This window comes from Gossypium hirsutum, chromosome D01 (assembly GCF_007990345.1).
Source record: "Gossypium hirsutum isolate 1008001.06 chromosome D01, Gossypium_hirsutum_v2.1, whole genome shotgun sequence".
NCBI classification, from domain to species: domain Eukaryota; kingdom Viridiplantae; phylum Streptophyta; class Magnoliopsida; order Malvales; family Malvaceae; genus Gossypium; species Gossypium hirsutum.
This window is the reverse complement of record NC_053437.1, coordinates 2,672,436-2,689,660: the sequence shown is the minus strand read 5'-3', so window position 1 is coordinate 2,689,660 and position 17,225 is coordinate 2,672,436. Positions and strand designations below refer to the sequence as shown.

General features: G+C 27.5%; 1 protein-coding gene across 1 annotated transcript; it reads left to right on the top strand.

Annotated features, from left to right (window-relative positions):
* The first annotated feature begins 10,268 nt into the window (after nucleotides 1-10,268).
* LOC121213742 (NAC domain-containing protein 21/22) lies at nucleotides 10,269-15,557 on the top strand. Its single transcript, XM_041086756.1, has 3 exons — nucleotides 10,269-10,650; nucleotides 13,551-13,825; nucleotides 14,867-15,557. The coding sequence occupies exons 1-3, from the start codon at nucleotides 10,482-10,484 to the stop codon at nucleotides 15,365-15,367; spliced, it is 945 nt and encodes a 314-aa protein (XP_040942690.1). The 5' UTR covers nucleotides 10,269-10,481; the 3' UTR covers nucleotides 15,368-15,557.
* The last annotated feature ends 1,668 nt before the right edge of the window (nucleotides 15,558-17,225 follow it).

Here is a 17,225-nt window from a genome sequence, read left to right as displayed (position 1 = left end):
AGATTTTTCATGTATTGCTGCCTAATCTTAAGCCATTGGCTTATTCCCTATTTGGTCCCTATTTCTTCCTTTTAATCTACAATTAAACTTTTAACATTTATTCACTTTAGTCTCTTCTTACTAATTACCCTACATTAGGATAAATTTACTTAATTAAAACATAATTAGACACACCACTAGACTCATAAATATTTCTAATAATTATCTACAGGTTAAATTTTCTAAGATGGAGGCCCGATACTACTCTTTTCCGATGCCCGTAAATTTTGGGTCATTACAGATTACTTATATATATATATACACATCAAGTAGACGCATCTTCAATCGAGTAGTAAGAAGTTCGATATTCTTTAAATAAAATTTTTAGATCGGAGTTTTGTGGATCTAAAACAAATATCATCGATTGAATTTATTCTTATTTTAAGAGTCTGATCGAATTCAATTCTGAATTTAAATGGGATCCAATATTATTACTGGATACGAGAGCTTAAAACAAAAAAAAAATTGTTACACTTTTTTAACACGATTTAAGGTTTTTCATAGTGGAAATAAGAAGACGTGTGAGAAAAATAAGTGTCGATTTGGGTTAAAATAGACCATTAGTCTTATATTTAAAATGAAGTTTGAGATTTAGTTCATGTACTTAAAACTGTTTGAGATTTAATCCTATAAAATCTCGTGTTTTTTTAATTTAAAAATCTCAATTTGATCATTGACATTGACAATATTTTTTGTCAAAATTTGCCATCAATACGTCTAAAGCCGATCCAACAAGACAAAAAGAGGCCTTGCCCCCCTGTGGTTGATATGGTGAAATTATATTTTAGCTCCCTATGTAAATGGGTTTTGACAAAAAATAAGACCTGTTTTCTGAATAGGTCAAACCTCAGGCAGAATTTTTTTGGCTTGTGTTTAGTATATTTGGTGTATTATATTTTTTAAAAAAATTATTTTTACATAAAAATAATAATCTAGAAAAATTATTACGATTGGGCCAGATCGAACTCATGTTTAGTATTTTTAATATGGGTTGGGCTTGAACAAAATTCAGATTGAGCTTGAGTCTAAAATTCTACACTAACCTGATCTGATCCGTGATCAAGTCTGTCCATGAGATATTCATGCAAGCATATTAACTTTAAAAGCAAATCATCATGAACTTATTAAACATACCCCATAGCAAGCTAATTTTGATGATACTACTAATGAGATTAATGATTGCACTATAAATTTTAATCGATAAAATAAGGGAATGTATTTTTTTAAGTAGAAAATTTTCACAAAATATACATACCAACAACATGTCGATAATTGATTGTTTTTATAAATATAAAATTATAGTATCATTTAAAAATAATATTATCATTCACAATGTAAAGAATGAGCCTTTTTTTTTAAACTAATTTGTTGTTTCCCAAACAATAAACAAAGACTGATATTATTGTCTCATGGGGAATAGTTTTACAAGATAAATTACAATATTATCACATTATCAAACAAGGCATTTTCAAAAAACTAAATTATTCTCAAAGCTAGCTTTCAAAAGTTCCTTTGTCTGCGAAACGTAGTTCATGAATGAATAATTTTTACACTATAGTCCAAATAACCACTTAGAAAAATGTTAGCTTTATGATTGATTCAATGCTTAATCTTAGAGTTTTGTAATTTAACTTTTTTGATATATGTATTCGTGTGTAACGATGTGTTTATACTTACAGATTGAGTCATAGTTCGATTCGCATAAACATTGTTGCCAATGCAGGAGGATGTAGGTTCGAGTGCGCTGAAACGCATTATCCTCCCATTTATGAGCTGGAGAAGAGCTATGAGTAGTTTCAAGCATTATGTCAAAAAGAACAAATATGACCTGAACCTATAATAGGATTATTAAAAAAATGTGTTCATATATTAGACAATATCAATTTCGGTGTTTCACCATTAGCAAGAATTTAATTTCATCCTTTTAAAATAAAATTTAACTTTGGATCTTCAGGTTTTATAATTTTATTTTGATCACCAATACCAAATTCCTACCTTCATCTCAAGGTTGATATGGGTCTCGACCTTGAGATGGAATATTCAAATACCAAACTATATAAATTTATAGAATGCTTTTTAAAACTTGGGCTTTTTTTTAATGTTCTTTATAGTTACTAAGATTTACAAATATTTTTTTAGTTTTCTTTATATTTAAAATTAAATGTTTTTTTAAGCTATAATAATAAATAATCATCACAATACATAAATAAAATTACAGTCAATATATTTGTACAATTACATTTATTTTTTTATTATAATATTTCACTAATAATTTGATTACAAAATTAAACTATGTTAATGTGTCAACATTTAATAGGCGACAAATGTTTTAAATCTGGTAATTAGCATTAATTGTTACTAAAATTATTCTAAAATTCTATTTTATTATATATACATGTGTGTGAGATATGGCATTTGTATGTATGCTATCATATATATAATAAATAGAAAAATAAAATAAAAATATTTAATTTTTCTTATTTCTTACCCAATAATTTCAATAAAAATAAATGTCATATTTATATTTGATTCTTAAATTTATTTAAATTAAATTATTATATGATGTGATTAATAGAGAGGTATATAATATGATAATTAAAGTTTATTATATTAATTATTATATAATGTAATTAAATTAAGTTAATAATGAGTACCATAATTAAAAATATATTTTGGAACTTCAAAAACTATCTCAGAACTCAGTGTTTCCATATATGCTCTGATACATTCTTTTATATAATTCTTGTTTTCTCTACTGCAAAGCACAAGTTTACTATTTATACAAGTTATTTTGTATATAATATATTTTTAATATTTTTAATGTATTACATGCATAAATTTTAGGAGAAAATATTAAATTTTAAATAACATTAAAAATTATTTTATATTTTAAAAAAATTTTATAAGAATTTTTTCTTAAAAAATGTTATTATAGCTTATTGTTGCTTGGAAATATATTTTTATTTTTATTTATGTTGGAGATTTTAGTTTGAAAATTTAATGATGATTTAATGCATGATGTTTGAATCTGTTTATTATTTAAAACATTATTATTAATGGCAAGAAAATTATATTTAAAACTTAATTTAATAAATGAGACCCGCTTTAAATATAATTAAAAAGAAAGTATTTTAGAATAGAAGAATTAACTCAGAACTCAAAATTTTCATATATATTCTCGTATGTTCTTTTATATTATATCTATATATACATATGATTAAAGGAACAAAAGTAAAGAGCCCCATGTATTGGTTTAGTTTGATGGTTAAGGTGTTCATCGCTCCAGATGTAGTATGGGTTCAAGTCGCGCTAGTCGCGTTGCTATTAAGCTTTGTCATTCTCTTTAATTCACCAAAAAGAAAAAGCAAAAGGACAAGAAATGGCTTTAGCCCAAACGTTTCCATTATGGGGTGAAATGGGCCTTCACCCAAGGTTTGGTTAAACCTTGGACTTTCTTAATCAATGCTCACGTTTTCAGTTTACTCAAGGTCAGGTTTAGAGGTGGGTTTATGGGTGATCAGCCCGCTTCGTTTTGGACTGGGTTTTGATATAAATATTATAACTATTGAGGTAACCCACATCGGCTTATTTTATCATTTAAAATAATAAATATATAAAAATTATTTAGACAAATTCGAGCTCAAACTTAAATAATTCGAGCTCGAATTTTTTTTTGAATTATACCCTTACGAAAACCTGTAGTCAATTCCTTTTTAAAAACCTATCATTTTGTATTTATTACATGATAATCTAAGAGAAGTTGTTCGTAAAGAATAAATTTAATGTAAGGTTTTCAAAATTGAATTAGTGGTCAAATCAATTAGACTACTAATTTTTAGTTTGATCGATCCAATCAGTTCAACTGACATTTTGCTTAGTTCAATCGATCTGATGGTCAACCAATCCAACCCCTTATTCCAAATTGCTACCCCAGAACATTAATTTCATTATATGTTCTTATCATCTCTGCTCTTTTTGATATAATGTGTATAATCACCCATAGCCCCTTCCAACTATTAAATAGGAGGATAATGAGCTTCATCACACTTGAACCCATGTCTTCCTACGCTAACAACAATACTGATGCTAATCAAACTAAAACTCTATCAAACTCTTTCCTTTATTTTAATTAACTTTTTTGTTTTTTTTTATAATTATTTACTCATACATAAGGTCAAAGTTTTATAATTAATAAATTTAAGAAGATGAAGTGTGTGGTCAAAGAGGGTGGGGTTGGTATACCTCTATCTATATTGGTTAATTTTGACTTTATATTTGTGAAATGTAGTAAATAGTTGTATTGGTTGTTATACCTACATCTTACACTTTGATGTCTGTTTCATGTAAATTCATTGTTAGATTATTGCCTTTTAATATTACATGACGGTGTTAATTTTTTACATGATTAAAATATCTTTTATTTTCGTTTTACAATTTATAAAAATTAATCATTTTAGAGTACGTGATTATTTTTTTTTCTCTTTATCTAATGATATGGAAAAATTAAAGCATTAAAACGAGTATCAACATTTGTTTTTGCTTTAACTTACAATAATACGTGAATTTGAAACAGTTTAAAATAACTCGAGACTATATAAATTTAAAATATCCAAAATTTTATTCAGCTCTATATACAACACAATTTCAGGAACGGTAGAAAAAAAAGGGAAAAAATAATTTTTTATGTAAAAAAATAAAAGAATTAATATTAGGGTGGGTTTAGATGGGCGATTGGGTGCGATGCGGTGCATTTAATTTACTTTTTGTCTCACGCTACAGTATCTAATCTCACCACCACCGATGTTTTAACAATAATCGCCGATAAACGCACCACCCATTCAAACCCACTTTTAATAAATACGAAAGCTTGTGGATAAGTTTATGTTAAAATGTCCCAATCAAAATATGATGGTTATATAGACCATACTTTTTTGAATGTCAACATTTGACTTCAACAAAAAGAAAATTTGGACTTTTGGGTAATTTTTATTCAATATTGGGGGAAAAAAATAGATAAACTCTTTATTTAACAAGTTAATGTTAATCTCAATCAACCATGCTGACATATTTGTGTCTAGAATTCCTTTATTTTTAATTATAAATCATGCTATATATATAACTCAAAACCATATCATAAAACGTTATATAATTTGCATAAATTAACATTTAGTCTCTGGATTTGATAAAAAATTTTAATTTGGTTCTTAAACTTGGGCTCCATTAGCACTTTGAGATTATATCACATCATCTGTAGAGTTTACCTTGAATTTCAGACGAAACAAAGTTGATGTCGTGAAGAGGAAGAACCGTCGTCCCAACATGGCGACATGTTCCCCACTTAACTGAGTTTTTTATCCTAGTTAAACTCTGTAATCTTTTTCCAATTAAACTTTGATTATTCTAGAGATGTTTTAGTCATACTTGTACACGAAATTCAACCCATAAATAAACCTCTTAGCAACCCTAGATAGTTGAGAATAACAACACAAAATTAAGAGAGTTTGTGGAAATTTCGAGGAATCTTTATATTTTGGGTTCAGGATTCATTTGTTTCTCTATATTGTTCTCCCATTTTGGGGTTTTTTTTTACCATTTTAGTGAAATTTTCTTTACTCGTGATTTTTTATCCTTTTCGAAAGAATATTTCCACGAAAATATTTGTTTCCAATTTTCTCGATTTTTCGTTTGTGTTTGTTACATAATCCAGGCTCAACCCAACATCATCACCTAATATTTTTATATAAAATCTAAAAAAATCTATATATATATATATAAAGTTCAAGTGATGACACAATACAATATATGAATTTAAGGATCAAATTGAAAATAAAAACCAAAAATTGAAACTAAAGTGAGCCGAAAAAAAAGTTCATGAACCAAATTAAATATTTTTTCTAAATTTACAGGTTAAATGTTAGTTTATCCCTTTATAATTATATAAAATTTGATATATTTATTTATTTACATCATGTAGTAAATAATACTATATTAATTTATTTGAAAAACATTTAAATTATATTTTACTTATTTTTTTCTCCTATAATTGTATCTATCATGGCTAATGTTGACATAATATAATTTAAGAAACTTTGCCTAATTTGATTGGTGGAGTAGTCGACAAATTTACAAAAATATTGGGGATGTATTCTTTTTTGGGGTTATGAAATAAGCAAGTAGGCATTTTGCTTTATAAGTAAGTGACCCCTTTGGCCTCACCACACCTGCTATAGTTTGCCCAATCTTTTGTCTTTTTAAACTCCTGTCTTGTTCCTTCCACCATTAGAATTTTCCACAATATTCCATTTGTTTGCATTTTCAGACCAAGATTTTCTTTCGATATACAATACTCACATTGGGTCTTCATAAAACTCGAACTCGAGTTAATCAGACCTTTAAATTATAGGGGTGGAGCTCTTTTAGTGCACATTATTTAAAAGACATCAATAGGTTCTCTCTAAAAGCATTTAGTTAAATCATGCTATTAGTCCTTGTACTTTGCGAACGTTATAGATTTAGTACTTATGCTTTTTTAATTTTAAAATTTTAAAATTTTAGTCCATATTAAGTCCCTATACTTTTCAATTTTTAAAATTTCAATCATGATATAAATGACCATCGTTAATCAATTAATTGGAGTTTCAGTGAATAGTATGTGAAAATAATAAGTTGGCATAGTATTATATTTGCCGCATCATAATTGGAAATAACAGAACTTAATTTAATGAATTTAATAGTTATAAAGTGAAGACTAAATTAAAATATAGAGATTAAATCCACAAAGTTTCGCAAAGTACATGGACCGACAAAGCATTTTTGTCCAAATGCAAAGTACAATGTAATGAAAGTAAACTAAAAGAAGTTGAGTCAAACTTGGAATATGGCCATTAACATCTAAAACTACCTATTATGAAATTTACTTAATTTGTTCAGGAAAGTACAAAGCATGCATTCAATTTCAAGTTTTTTGATACCCAAATTGATTGGGGAGTTTTTGGCTTTAAAAGTGAAATGATAGTCGCAAATCATAAAATTATTGGTGGAAGAGTTCCTTAAGGACTTGAATTTTGACTGAGATTGTTGATAAGTCTTGCATTTTGCTTTTAACTTATCCATGGATCAATGAACTGTTGCTTTCAATATTAGTAAGTACCATGCTTTGGATTTGAATGTGGTTCATTTTAAAACGTCATTTACTTGTGTCGACCATTCATGTACGTCCACTAAGAGGCCAAATTTTGGGTTTTGGGTGGATAGGTTTGGGTCAGTTATTTCGTGTGGAGGAAATTAATTATGATATGCTAAAATACATGAAAACAATATGGATGGATGGGTTTTAAGGTTGAGGTTCTTGGCAATATCATATTATAGATTATGATTATATCTGTTTTTTTTTAACATGATGTGTAGAATTACTCATAGTCTTTCCCCAACCCATATAAAAGAGGATAATGCATTTCAGCACATTCGAATTCACGTTCTTCTGCATTGACAACAATACCCATACCAATCGAATTCTGTAATTGCATAGACTGTGGAGAATATGCCAACAACCCAATTGAATAAATGGTAAAGAAGCTCTATTTCGACACCTATAATTTGGATTCGTAACTCATCCCCATCCCCCCCCAAAAATTGTAAGCGTACCAAAACTGTGGAGAAAATATTAGGTACATCATTCTTATCATATTAATCATATGGTTGCTTGGATTATGTATCACCACGTCACCAATTTCCTTTACATCATATTTGATGATGAAGTCAAAGTTTCTAATCTTTGCAAATAAGATTCAACAGCGTGTTGATTGAGTTTTAGTTTGATCGACTTTAGTATTGTTATAAGTGCAGCAGGACGTGAATTCGAATGCGTTAAAACACATTATTCTCCTATTTAAATATTTTAAAATATTTAAGCAAACATTTACTTTTTTCATTATTAATATCACAGTTTTAAAAGGGAAAAATATCTTTTAGAGCCTATAAAAACAAAATTTATAGACGAATCAAATCTTGGCATCTAATTAAGCTTTGGGCCAAACCCTAAAAAGGGAAAGTCCATAAATACATTATGAATGATTTTCAAGTTCATAACCCAAAAATACATTCAGATTAAAAAGTTAACACAATAAAAATAATCATGAAATATGATATGATATGATGGTTACTTATAGAACTATGGGATTTGGCCTCGCTTGAAGGTCCACCTAAAAAGTAAGAAGATTTGAGTAAAAATATAAACTTAAAAAATAGGTTTGGACAAAAAATAAGATACGTTTAAAAAACGGGACAAGTCTAGGGTAAAGCATTTTGGCCCGAGCCCAGTCCGAATTCACAAAATGACAAAAAAATGCTATTATTTGCTGTTTTAATGCTATTTTTTTTATTTTCTCCCTATTTTGCTACTATTTTGTTGTTATTCTTTGGATATTATATCACACTTGTTTTATTGTTAATTTTGTTATTATTTTAGAGGCATTTGTTTGTTAAGTTGCATCTATTTTAGTGTTATTTAAATATACATATTTTTTAAAATTTATTTTCAATTTGTTGGGAAATATTTATTTTAATGTTTTTAGTATTTTTGATGTATTATATATATATTTAAAAATTATATAAAAATTTTAATACGGGCAAGTCGGGTCAAGCCCGGGCCTAGCAAACGGGTCTAAGATTTTGGTTGGACCCGGCCCATGAACACCTCTATATACTTACCTCATTCTTTAATTATAATTTGGAGGTTCGATTCTCATCCATGAAAATGAATCACATTTTATGACTAACCGTTTACTTCTTTAGAAAGCATATGCACCCACCCTAAGCTCAACCCACCCTTTTTCATTATTAAAATATTAAAAATTTATTGTGTTTTCATTTTTAAATACTTAAATATATTTCATTATCAATTTTAAAATATTATTTAGTAATATAAAAATCTTTATCAAGGCTTGGCTCGGCTCGGCTGTACTTGTAGCAGAGCTTAAGCCGAATTAACTTATTAATTAAGGAAAATGCCAATAATATTAACTCAAACTTGAGCTTATTTATTATCCAGTAAATTACACCCATGGTTACTTTTGTTTACCTCAGGTTACATTTTAATTACTTATATTATCGTGTTGTAACATTTTAGTCACTGAACCGATAATTATCGTTAATGGTGTAACGGTAAGCTGACGTGGCACGTTAAATCATCATTTCAAACAAAAAAAAAGGTTAAATTATACAATTGGTCTCCATATTTTTTCATTTTGAGCAATTTAATTTTTTCTTTTATGTTCTTTTAACTCCTTTTTTTTTCATTATTTTCCATTCTCTTCTGCATCTCCCTTTATTTTCCTACATTCTCCATTTCTTTTAACATATCAAGAAGTTGAATTGGCAATGAAGAAGGAAGCATGGTATGGATTTATGGGTTTTGGTTATAGGCAATGATGGCTTTCGACTCCCTACTTCTTTCTTCACTGCCAATTCGACTTCCTAATATGTTAAAAGAAATGGAGAATGTAAGAAAACAGAGGAAGAAACAAAAGAGAATGAAAAAAAAATGGGAAAGTTTAAAGAACATAAAAGAAAAAAATTAAATTGGTCAAAACGAAAAAAATATGGGGATCGATTGTATAATTTAACCTAAAATTTTTATTTGAAATGATGATTTAACATGCTACATCAGCTTACTGTTTCACTATTAACAAAAATTAACGGCTTAATGATTAAAATGTTATAACACGATAACTTAAGTGACTAAAACGTAACATTTCAAATATAAGCGATTAAAATGTAACCTAATGTAAACAAAAATGACCATGGGTGTAATTTGGAATATAGTCCCTTATTTTTATTTTCAAGAATTTAGTCTCTTTATTTATTAGATTTCAAAATTCAGGTCCAACTGTTGACACTATTGATTTTTTGTTAATATTTTTGGTGCGACACTTTGAAATAAAAAGAAAAACTTACTCGGTAGGTATGTAACTAGAAAAATAATGTTGTAATGAACTTGAATTTACAAAATAATTTTAACAGCGTTAACAGTTGGACTTGAATTTTAAAATCTGAAAAAGTAAAAGGATTAGTTCCTAGAAATAAAAATATAAGGACTAAATTCTAAATTTACAAAGAATACAGGGACTTATGACATATTTTAACTTTCTTTAAAATATATAAATATTTAAAAATAAATAAAACCTTTATATATATATGCTATACGCATTAGGGTCCATTTTATTTTTACCAAGTTGACTTCAATAAAACAACCCCCCATCCCCCAACCCTCTTTATTTATTCCCCCTCTTCTTTTCTTCTTTGCCTTCTCCATAACTATAAGAGACCTATTTTCATCTCCAAAAAGATAAAACACAGTTCCAATTTTGGGATGCAAACACTTGTTTCTCATCTCTTTCTTGTCTTAAATTAAATCCAAAATCTTTTTTTTTTTTATAAAAAAAATGAGTAACATAAGCTTGGTGGAAGCCAAGTTACCACCTGGTTTCAGGTTCCACCCTAAAGATGAAGAACTGGTTTGTGATTATTTGATGAAGAAGGTGGCTTCTGCTGATACTTTGCAACTCATGATCGAAGTTGACCTCAACAAGTGTGAGCCATGGGATATTCCTGGTAAGCTTCTTCTTCTTCTTTTTATTTAACCTACAAATTCTGGGTTTTAAATTCGATAAAAAAAAAAAACTACATCCAAGATAACACGTAACTGCATGAAACGATGAACCAATTCGTATGTTTTTCTGGGTTTCTGATCTTTGCTTGTTGTTCTTGAGGAATTGTGTTTTTGTTTGCATAATTTGATATATGGAAAGATGATAGCAACTGGATCGGCTATAAATGGATATATATATATACACATATAAAGATACATTTTATGTGAATCTTTTCTGCTTTTGTGGTGGGGAAGTGTTTAATATTCTCTACAGAAAATAAATAAATATCTTTTTTTCTAGTTTTTAGTAATGAAATGGATAATATTGAAAGATATTTCCTATTAATAATGTTCTTCTTTTTAGTATTTTTCACATTTAATTCGTGATTTTTTTGAACTTTAGCTCGGCTGACATCATTGTTATAACAATAATAATAAAAAAGTGTGAATTTAAGTGCGAATTTTGAGTAATAATTTGATGTTCTATGATAATTAAACTCTTCTCTCAACCCTAATTTTCATATTTTAATTCTAAAATATTAGTTTTTCATTCTAGAATATGATTTAAAGAAAAATCCACGGGAATTAGGTGAGATTATAAGGGTCTCTCCTACCTTAACCAGTGGTTGAAGATCAATTCTATCCTTGGATATGGAACAACTTTAAAACTCATGACTAGCATCTACCCCTTTAATGGATCTACGGAATGCGGATGATTAGTTACTGGACTCATTCCGGAAAATACATTGAAATATATATAAAATTGAATTTGAAAAGTGGTGTGGTTGGTATGTATGTGACCTGAAAATTGAATATTATCTATAAATCCATATTGATAGGTATTGAAATATTAGATTGTTATTTCAAGAGAAGTGTTTTGTTAATGAAATTCTTTTAGTATTTTATAACATTTTTATATATTAAATAAAAAATTATTATATATAAATTTAAATAATTAAAGTCATCAATCTTATTTTATTATTAATAATATAATCCAACAATTTCATATTCTACTTCTTTTTAATGAAATTGACAGTCTTGGCATTGTCCCAACTAAAAGCTGTGAAAGTGATTGAGATAATTAATTAATTAATTAAAATTTTGAAAAATAATAAAAAGTCATCTAAAGGTTTTTCAAGGAATTGGATCACTTCTTATATTCACACACCAAATCCAATAAACTATCACATTAATTATAATTTTTATTTAATTTATTTAATACTTATTTTATTTTATAAATATAAATATGGTGGAAATTATTTTTTTCTTTTTTAATCTAAATATTCAAACTTTCACATTTCACACATACCACACGTGTAAGCAAAGCAACTTATCCTTTTGTCTTTTTGGCAAATTACAATTATTATCTTCAATAATTCTATATTAAGAGACAGAAATTGACCTTTCAACTGCAAAATTATTTGATTGGGTCACCTATTTTAGGTCACAGCTAGCCGGTTAGTGAACAAACTTTTTGATGCTTCTACATTTGGACTGCCACGTGCTTATCAACCCTAATTTCAACATCATCATAATTTATTTATTCTTTTTTTAGATTTTATATGATCATCATACTTATCCTAAAAACATATTTATTTTTCAACTTGACCAATGAGATTATGACCGATAAATTATTTTATGGATCTTTATCACTACATCTTTCGTAGTTCCTTTTTAATTATTTAATGATATTTCAACAAAATTTTTCATATTATTGATACATAATTTCGGTAATTTTTTTTACCCTGAACCTTGGACTCCAAACCCAATACTCTAAACCTCAAACCTGATTCAAAACTTGAAACCTTAAACCCAATTTTGATTCGAGTTTGGGGTTTTGCGTTTAAGACTCTGGGTTTAGGTTCGTGGTTTATGATTCAAGTTGTGAGATTTAAGGTTCAGGGTTTAGAGTTCAAGATTAGAGGTTTAGGATTCAGAGTAAAAAAATTATCACAATTAGATATTAATGACATGGAATAAATTATTGAAATATCGTTAAATAATTAAAAATGGACCATAGATGATGTGGCGGGAAAGGTTCATAAAATAATTTCTCCACTGTAACCAAATAATTTAGTTTATAAAATATATATATATAATTTATTCAACTTTCAAAAATATTATTAATCAAAACCCATAAGTGACTTCAGAGATATATGACCAAGCATTATTGCATATAATTACAAAGATCAAAATATAAAGTCAAATATATTAATTTATATAAGGCATATATATCCATGTGATGCATGCAAGTCTAGCTACAAATATTTTTTTATACACATTAGCAAATATAAAGCTGAGTACCCCAAAATTATATACAAATAACAATGTTATATTGACCTTGTTTTACAAGTATTTGTTAATATACAGTTCTTTGGATCAACCTAACTATATATTTTTATTAGGGTTTACCAATATATATCTTTACATTAGGGTTTGACAACTCATTTCCTTATATAAAAAATATATATGTACAAAATCAAAGGATGATGTGTTTAAAATTGTAAAGTTGAGGTTTTGAAGATTATGGTATGAGGTCCTATCATATAAGAGTATCATTTTGTATTTATTTTGGGTTTAAATTTATCTTTATAAATTTTACATAAAAAATATATAAAAAAATAAAAATATCCTTACAATAATATTTATTAATTTATAAAAGGAAGATGAGCTTTTAATTATTTTTCGAAACTGAATTTGGTATACTTTTGACCCGTAACATCAATTCAATATACAAAAAGTGATATAGTAATCTATATATATCTAAAATCCAAATCTCATCATCTATAAGCCTCAAACCCAGGGCTTTTTTTTATAAAAATAAATGAATATATTTATGGGAATTGGGAAATGTACATGGCAGAAACGGCTGGAGTGGGAGGCAAAGAATGGTATTTTTACAGCAAAAGAGACAGGAAATATGCAACGGGGCTGAGGACAAATAGGGCAACATGCAGTGGGTATTGGAAGGCAACGGGGAAAGATAGGGCAATCCATAGCAAAGGCATGGTGGTAGGAATGAGGAAAACCTTGGTGTTCTACAATGGCAGGGCACCTAAAGGTACAAAGTCTGACTGGGTCATGCATGAATTCAGGCTTGATGGCCCCCTTTCTCCTCCAAACCTTGCCACTCTCAAGGTACATTCTTTACTTACACATTACACATTACACATTTTCGGTTTAAGTTTTAAAATTTTATTAATTTGAATTAATGATTTCTTGAAAAAAGTTAACCGAGTCTGTGGTGTAATGATAAAGGATTTTCCTTAAAATAATCTTGATTGGTATTAAATTTTGGGTTTGATCTCTAAACATCTCTACCTCTTTCCTTATTAAAAATTAATTAAAAAATGTTATAAGTATTTATACTTTTTTTTTTGTAAATTTAGAATTTAGTCCCTCCACTTTTTAGATTTAAAAAAGTAAATTCTTTTGTTAAATTCAGGTTCATTACAATACCATTTTTTTAGTTAAATAGCTATCGAGTGAATAATTTTTTAAAATTTCAAAATACCATAGCAACAGATGTAACAAAAAAATTTAAAGTGGTTAACAATTAGACTTGATTTTTGAATCTGAAAAATAAAAAGACTAAATTCTTGAAAATAAAAAATATATAGACTAATTTCTAAATAAATAAAAAAACTTAATAGCATATTTTACCTAAAAAATATAAAATTATTTGCGAAGATTTTAAACTTTACAAGCAAGTTTAAAAGGTGATATATATCCCGTAATAAAAAATTAAAATGAAATGTTAAATATTAAAAAACAAATTACTATCAGATCATATCAAATATACTAATTAGGGATGCTTTCGAGTTTATTTATTTTATTTTACATTTTTAAGAAATTCCTTGGATTTTTGCATGAATCTTGGGACATGTTGCAATATAAAATGTAATAATAATAAAAAATATGTGACTGATGACAAAAGTCAGATCTCTATGTGATTTTCTTTTATCCAGAGCCGATTATTTTAATTTAATTTTGTCTTCTCCCTTTTATATATATATATAGTTTTAAAATTTCTATATAATACGATTCAATATACGTGAACAACATCCTCCCGTATTAATAATGATGTCGATATCAATTAATCAAGACTCAATCGACTATTCTTATTTAGGTTTAATAATGTAATGTTTTTTTTTTTCTTATATTTCGAAACATATGTAGGAAGATTGGGTCTTATGTCGAGTTTTCCATAAAACAAGAGACACCATTACCAAACCTTCTAGCATGGGAACAACCTGTTTGGACGACACAAGCTCTTCATCCCAGCTCCCACCATTGACGGATCCTTACCTAATCTCCGACCACACCGGACCGAACTCCAACGAGCAAGTGCCCTGCTTCTCCGTTCTATCTCAAACCGATCCGAACAGTTTCAAAGTCGAAATGCAACCGAACATGCCAACTGAAACCCTAACATCATCATCATCGGTCGATCATCAACAACAACAACAACAAATGATGCCAGCCATTAACGACATAACTTCATGTTTAGATTCATTCCCAGGAGACAAAATGGTGATCAAAGCTGTATTGAACAATCTGACACAGCTGGATACTTATCTTAATGTCAAGGAATCGACAAGCTTCGATGGAGGAATTAGTTCAGACCACAGCTACTTGTCTGGAATTTGGGATTGTCCTACATTTGGAATTAATTATTAATTATATTGTCATTAGGGTTTTAGAACCAAAAAAAAATGTTTGTAAAAAAAAAAACACATTATACTAATTTGGGGTATCATAAATTATTTGCCCCACTTCCTTTCAACATTTTATTTAAGATATGTGATGGTCCTAAAGGAGAAAATTGTAACCATCAAAGTTTATTTGAATCAAATATAGGGTTGTGGAAGAGGGGGTAAATTTAAATTAGTGCAAAATTGGATTAGTTTTATAAATATTTTCATATTTTATCAGTAAATGTTGGGTATAGTTGTTTTGCACTCCTAATAAGAAAATTTGAGTTCTGACCTCGGAGATTAGATTATTGGGAGAGATAGCCACATAAGGATGAAGTCAGGAGTTTACTTTTGGAGAGGTCAAAATTAAATTATAAAATTTTAAAGGGGTCAAAATATAATTTTATCTTTTATATGCTTGTTATTTTACAATTTTAAAAGGATTAAATTTAAAAAAATTCATCTTTGGGAGATCAAAGTGTATTTTTACCATTAAATTAATTTATAATTATAAAATTTTCAAAGGACTAAAATTAAAATTTGTCATTTTTAAGGGGATCAATGCCCCTCTTGTACTAACCATTAACCTCAAAAGAATTAATCTTCTTGAACCATACTGTAAAATAGACATGAACGATCATAAAAAGAAAATGATATTAAAGTAAAATATGTAAATTCAAATATTATCGATGATTGAAACTAATTTTAAATGAGTTGTCAATATAATCGTAGTGAAAATCATATTAAAGTAAAATATATAAATTCAAATTTCAACATAGTAGAGGGACTAAAAACTGAAATTAAACCTTTTTAAATCAATATTGGGTTAGATTCTGGAAAAAAATTGGTTAAATTCTGTTACTAGTCCCTGTATTTTATGAAAGTTGTGGATTTAATACTTGTACTTTTATCTGGTCTTTTTAGTCCTTTTACTTTTCGAATTTTACAATTTTAGTCCTCGCTAAATGATAACTGTTAATTCATTAAGTTCTATTGTTTTCAAAATCTGATGTAGTAAACATATTATTTATATGTGTCATGCTGTGTCAGCTTTCACATATTGCTTACTAAAAATCTAGTAATGGATTAACAAGTGTGATTTGAGTCAAGACTAAAATTCTAAAATTCAAAAAGTGTAGGGACTTGGCATGATCCAATTGGAGAACGTGGACGAATTGAATCTACAATTGTACGCATACTACCTGTTTATGTCAAGACTAAAATTTTAAAATTCAAAAAGACTGGGACTAAAAGTGATTAAATTAAAGTGCATGAACTAAATATATAACTTTTTCAAAGTATAGGGACTAATAGATAATTTATCCAAAATGTTTTTTTCCCAGCGCTCATCTCGAAACCGAGACCTAATAGACACTGAGCTCTGTTGGTGCCCTTGCATATTAAAAACCTTAGCTTAGTTTGCAGTGCTTTTGAAAAGTGATGTGGAAAAGTGATTTTGAAAAGTTTGGTTTAAAATTTAACTGTTTAGCATTGCTGTCAAAAAGTGCTTTTGAGAAATAAAATGTCTATTTTAGACATGTTATTATCAAGTAACAAATATGTATTTAAATAATATTTAAATTAGTTAATATTATTATATTTTAGTATGAATATAAAAAATTATTATAACTTGTTGTTAATATTTTAATATATGAAATATAAATTTTAAATATTTTTAAGCAATAAATATTAATTATTTATAAAATTTAATTAGAATATATAAATTATATTTTAAATATTTAAATATAACCATTAAATATTTATAATTTGTATTTTAAAAAATATTTTTTATTTTTAATTAATAATTTTTAACACATTTATAATTAAGCATCTAAAAAAAA

What these genes read in the sequence shown, in the direction of transcription:
- LOC121213742 (XM_041086756.1), top strand. Translation starts at nt 10,482, where the DNA reads ATGAGTAACATAAGCTTGGTGGAAGCCAAGTTACCACCTGGTTTCAGG. An exon ending in TGAGCCATGGGATATTCCTG is followed by an intron (nt 10,651 to 13,550) that starts GTAAGCTTCTTC and finishes TGTACATGGCAG; the next exon opens with AAACGGCTGGAGTGGGAGGC. An exon ending in CAAACCTTGCCACTCTCAAG is followed by an intron (nt 13,826 to 14,866) that starts GTACATTCTTTA and finishes AAACATATGTAG; the next exon opens with GAAGATTGGGTCTTATGTCG.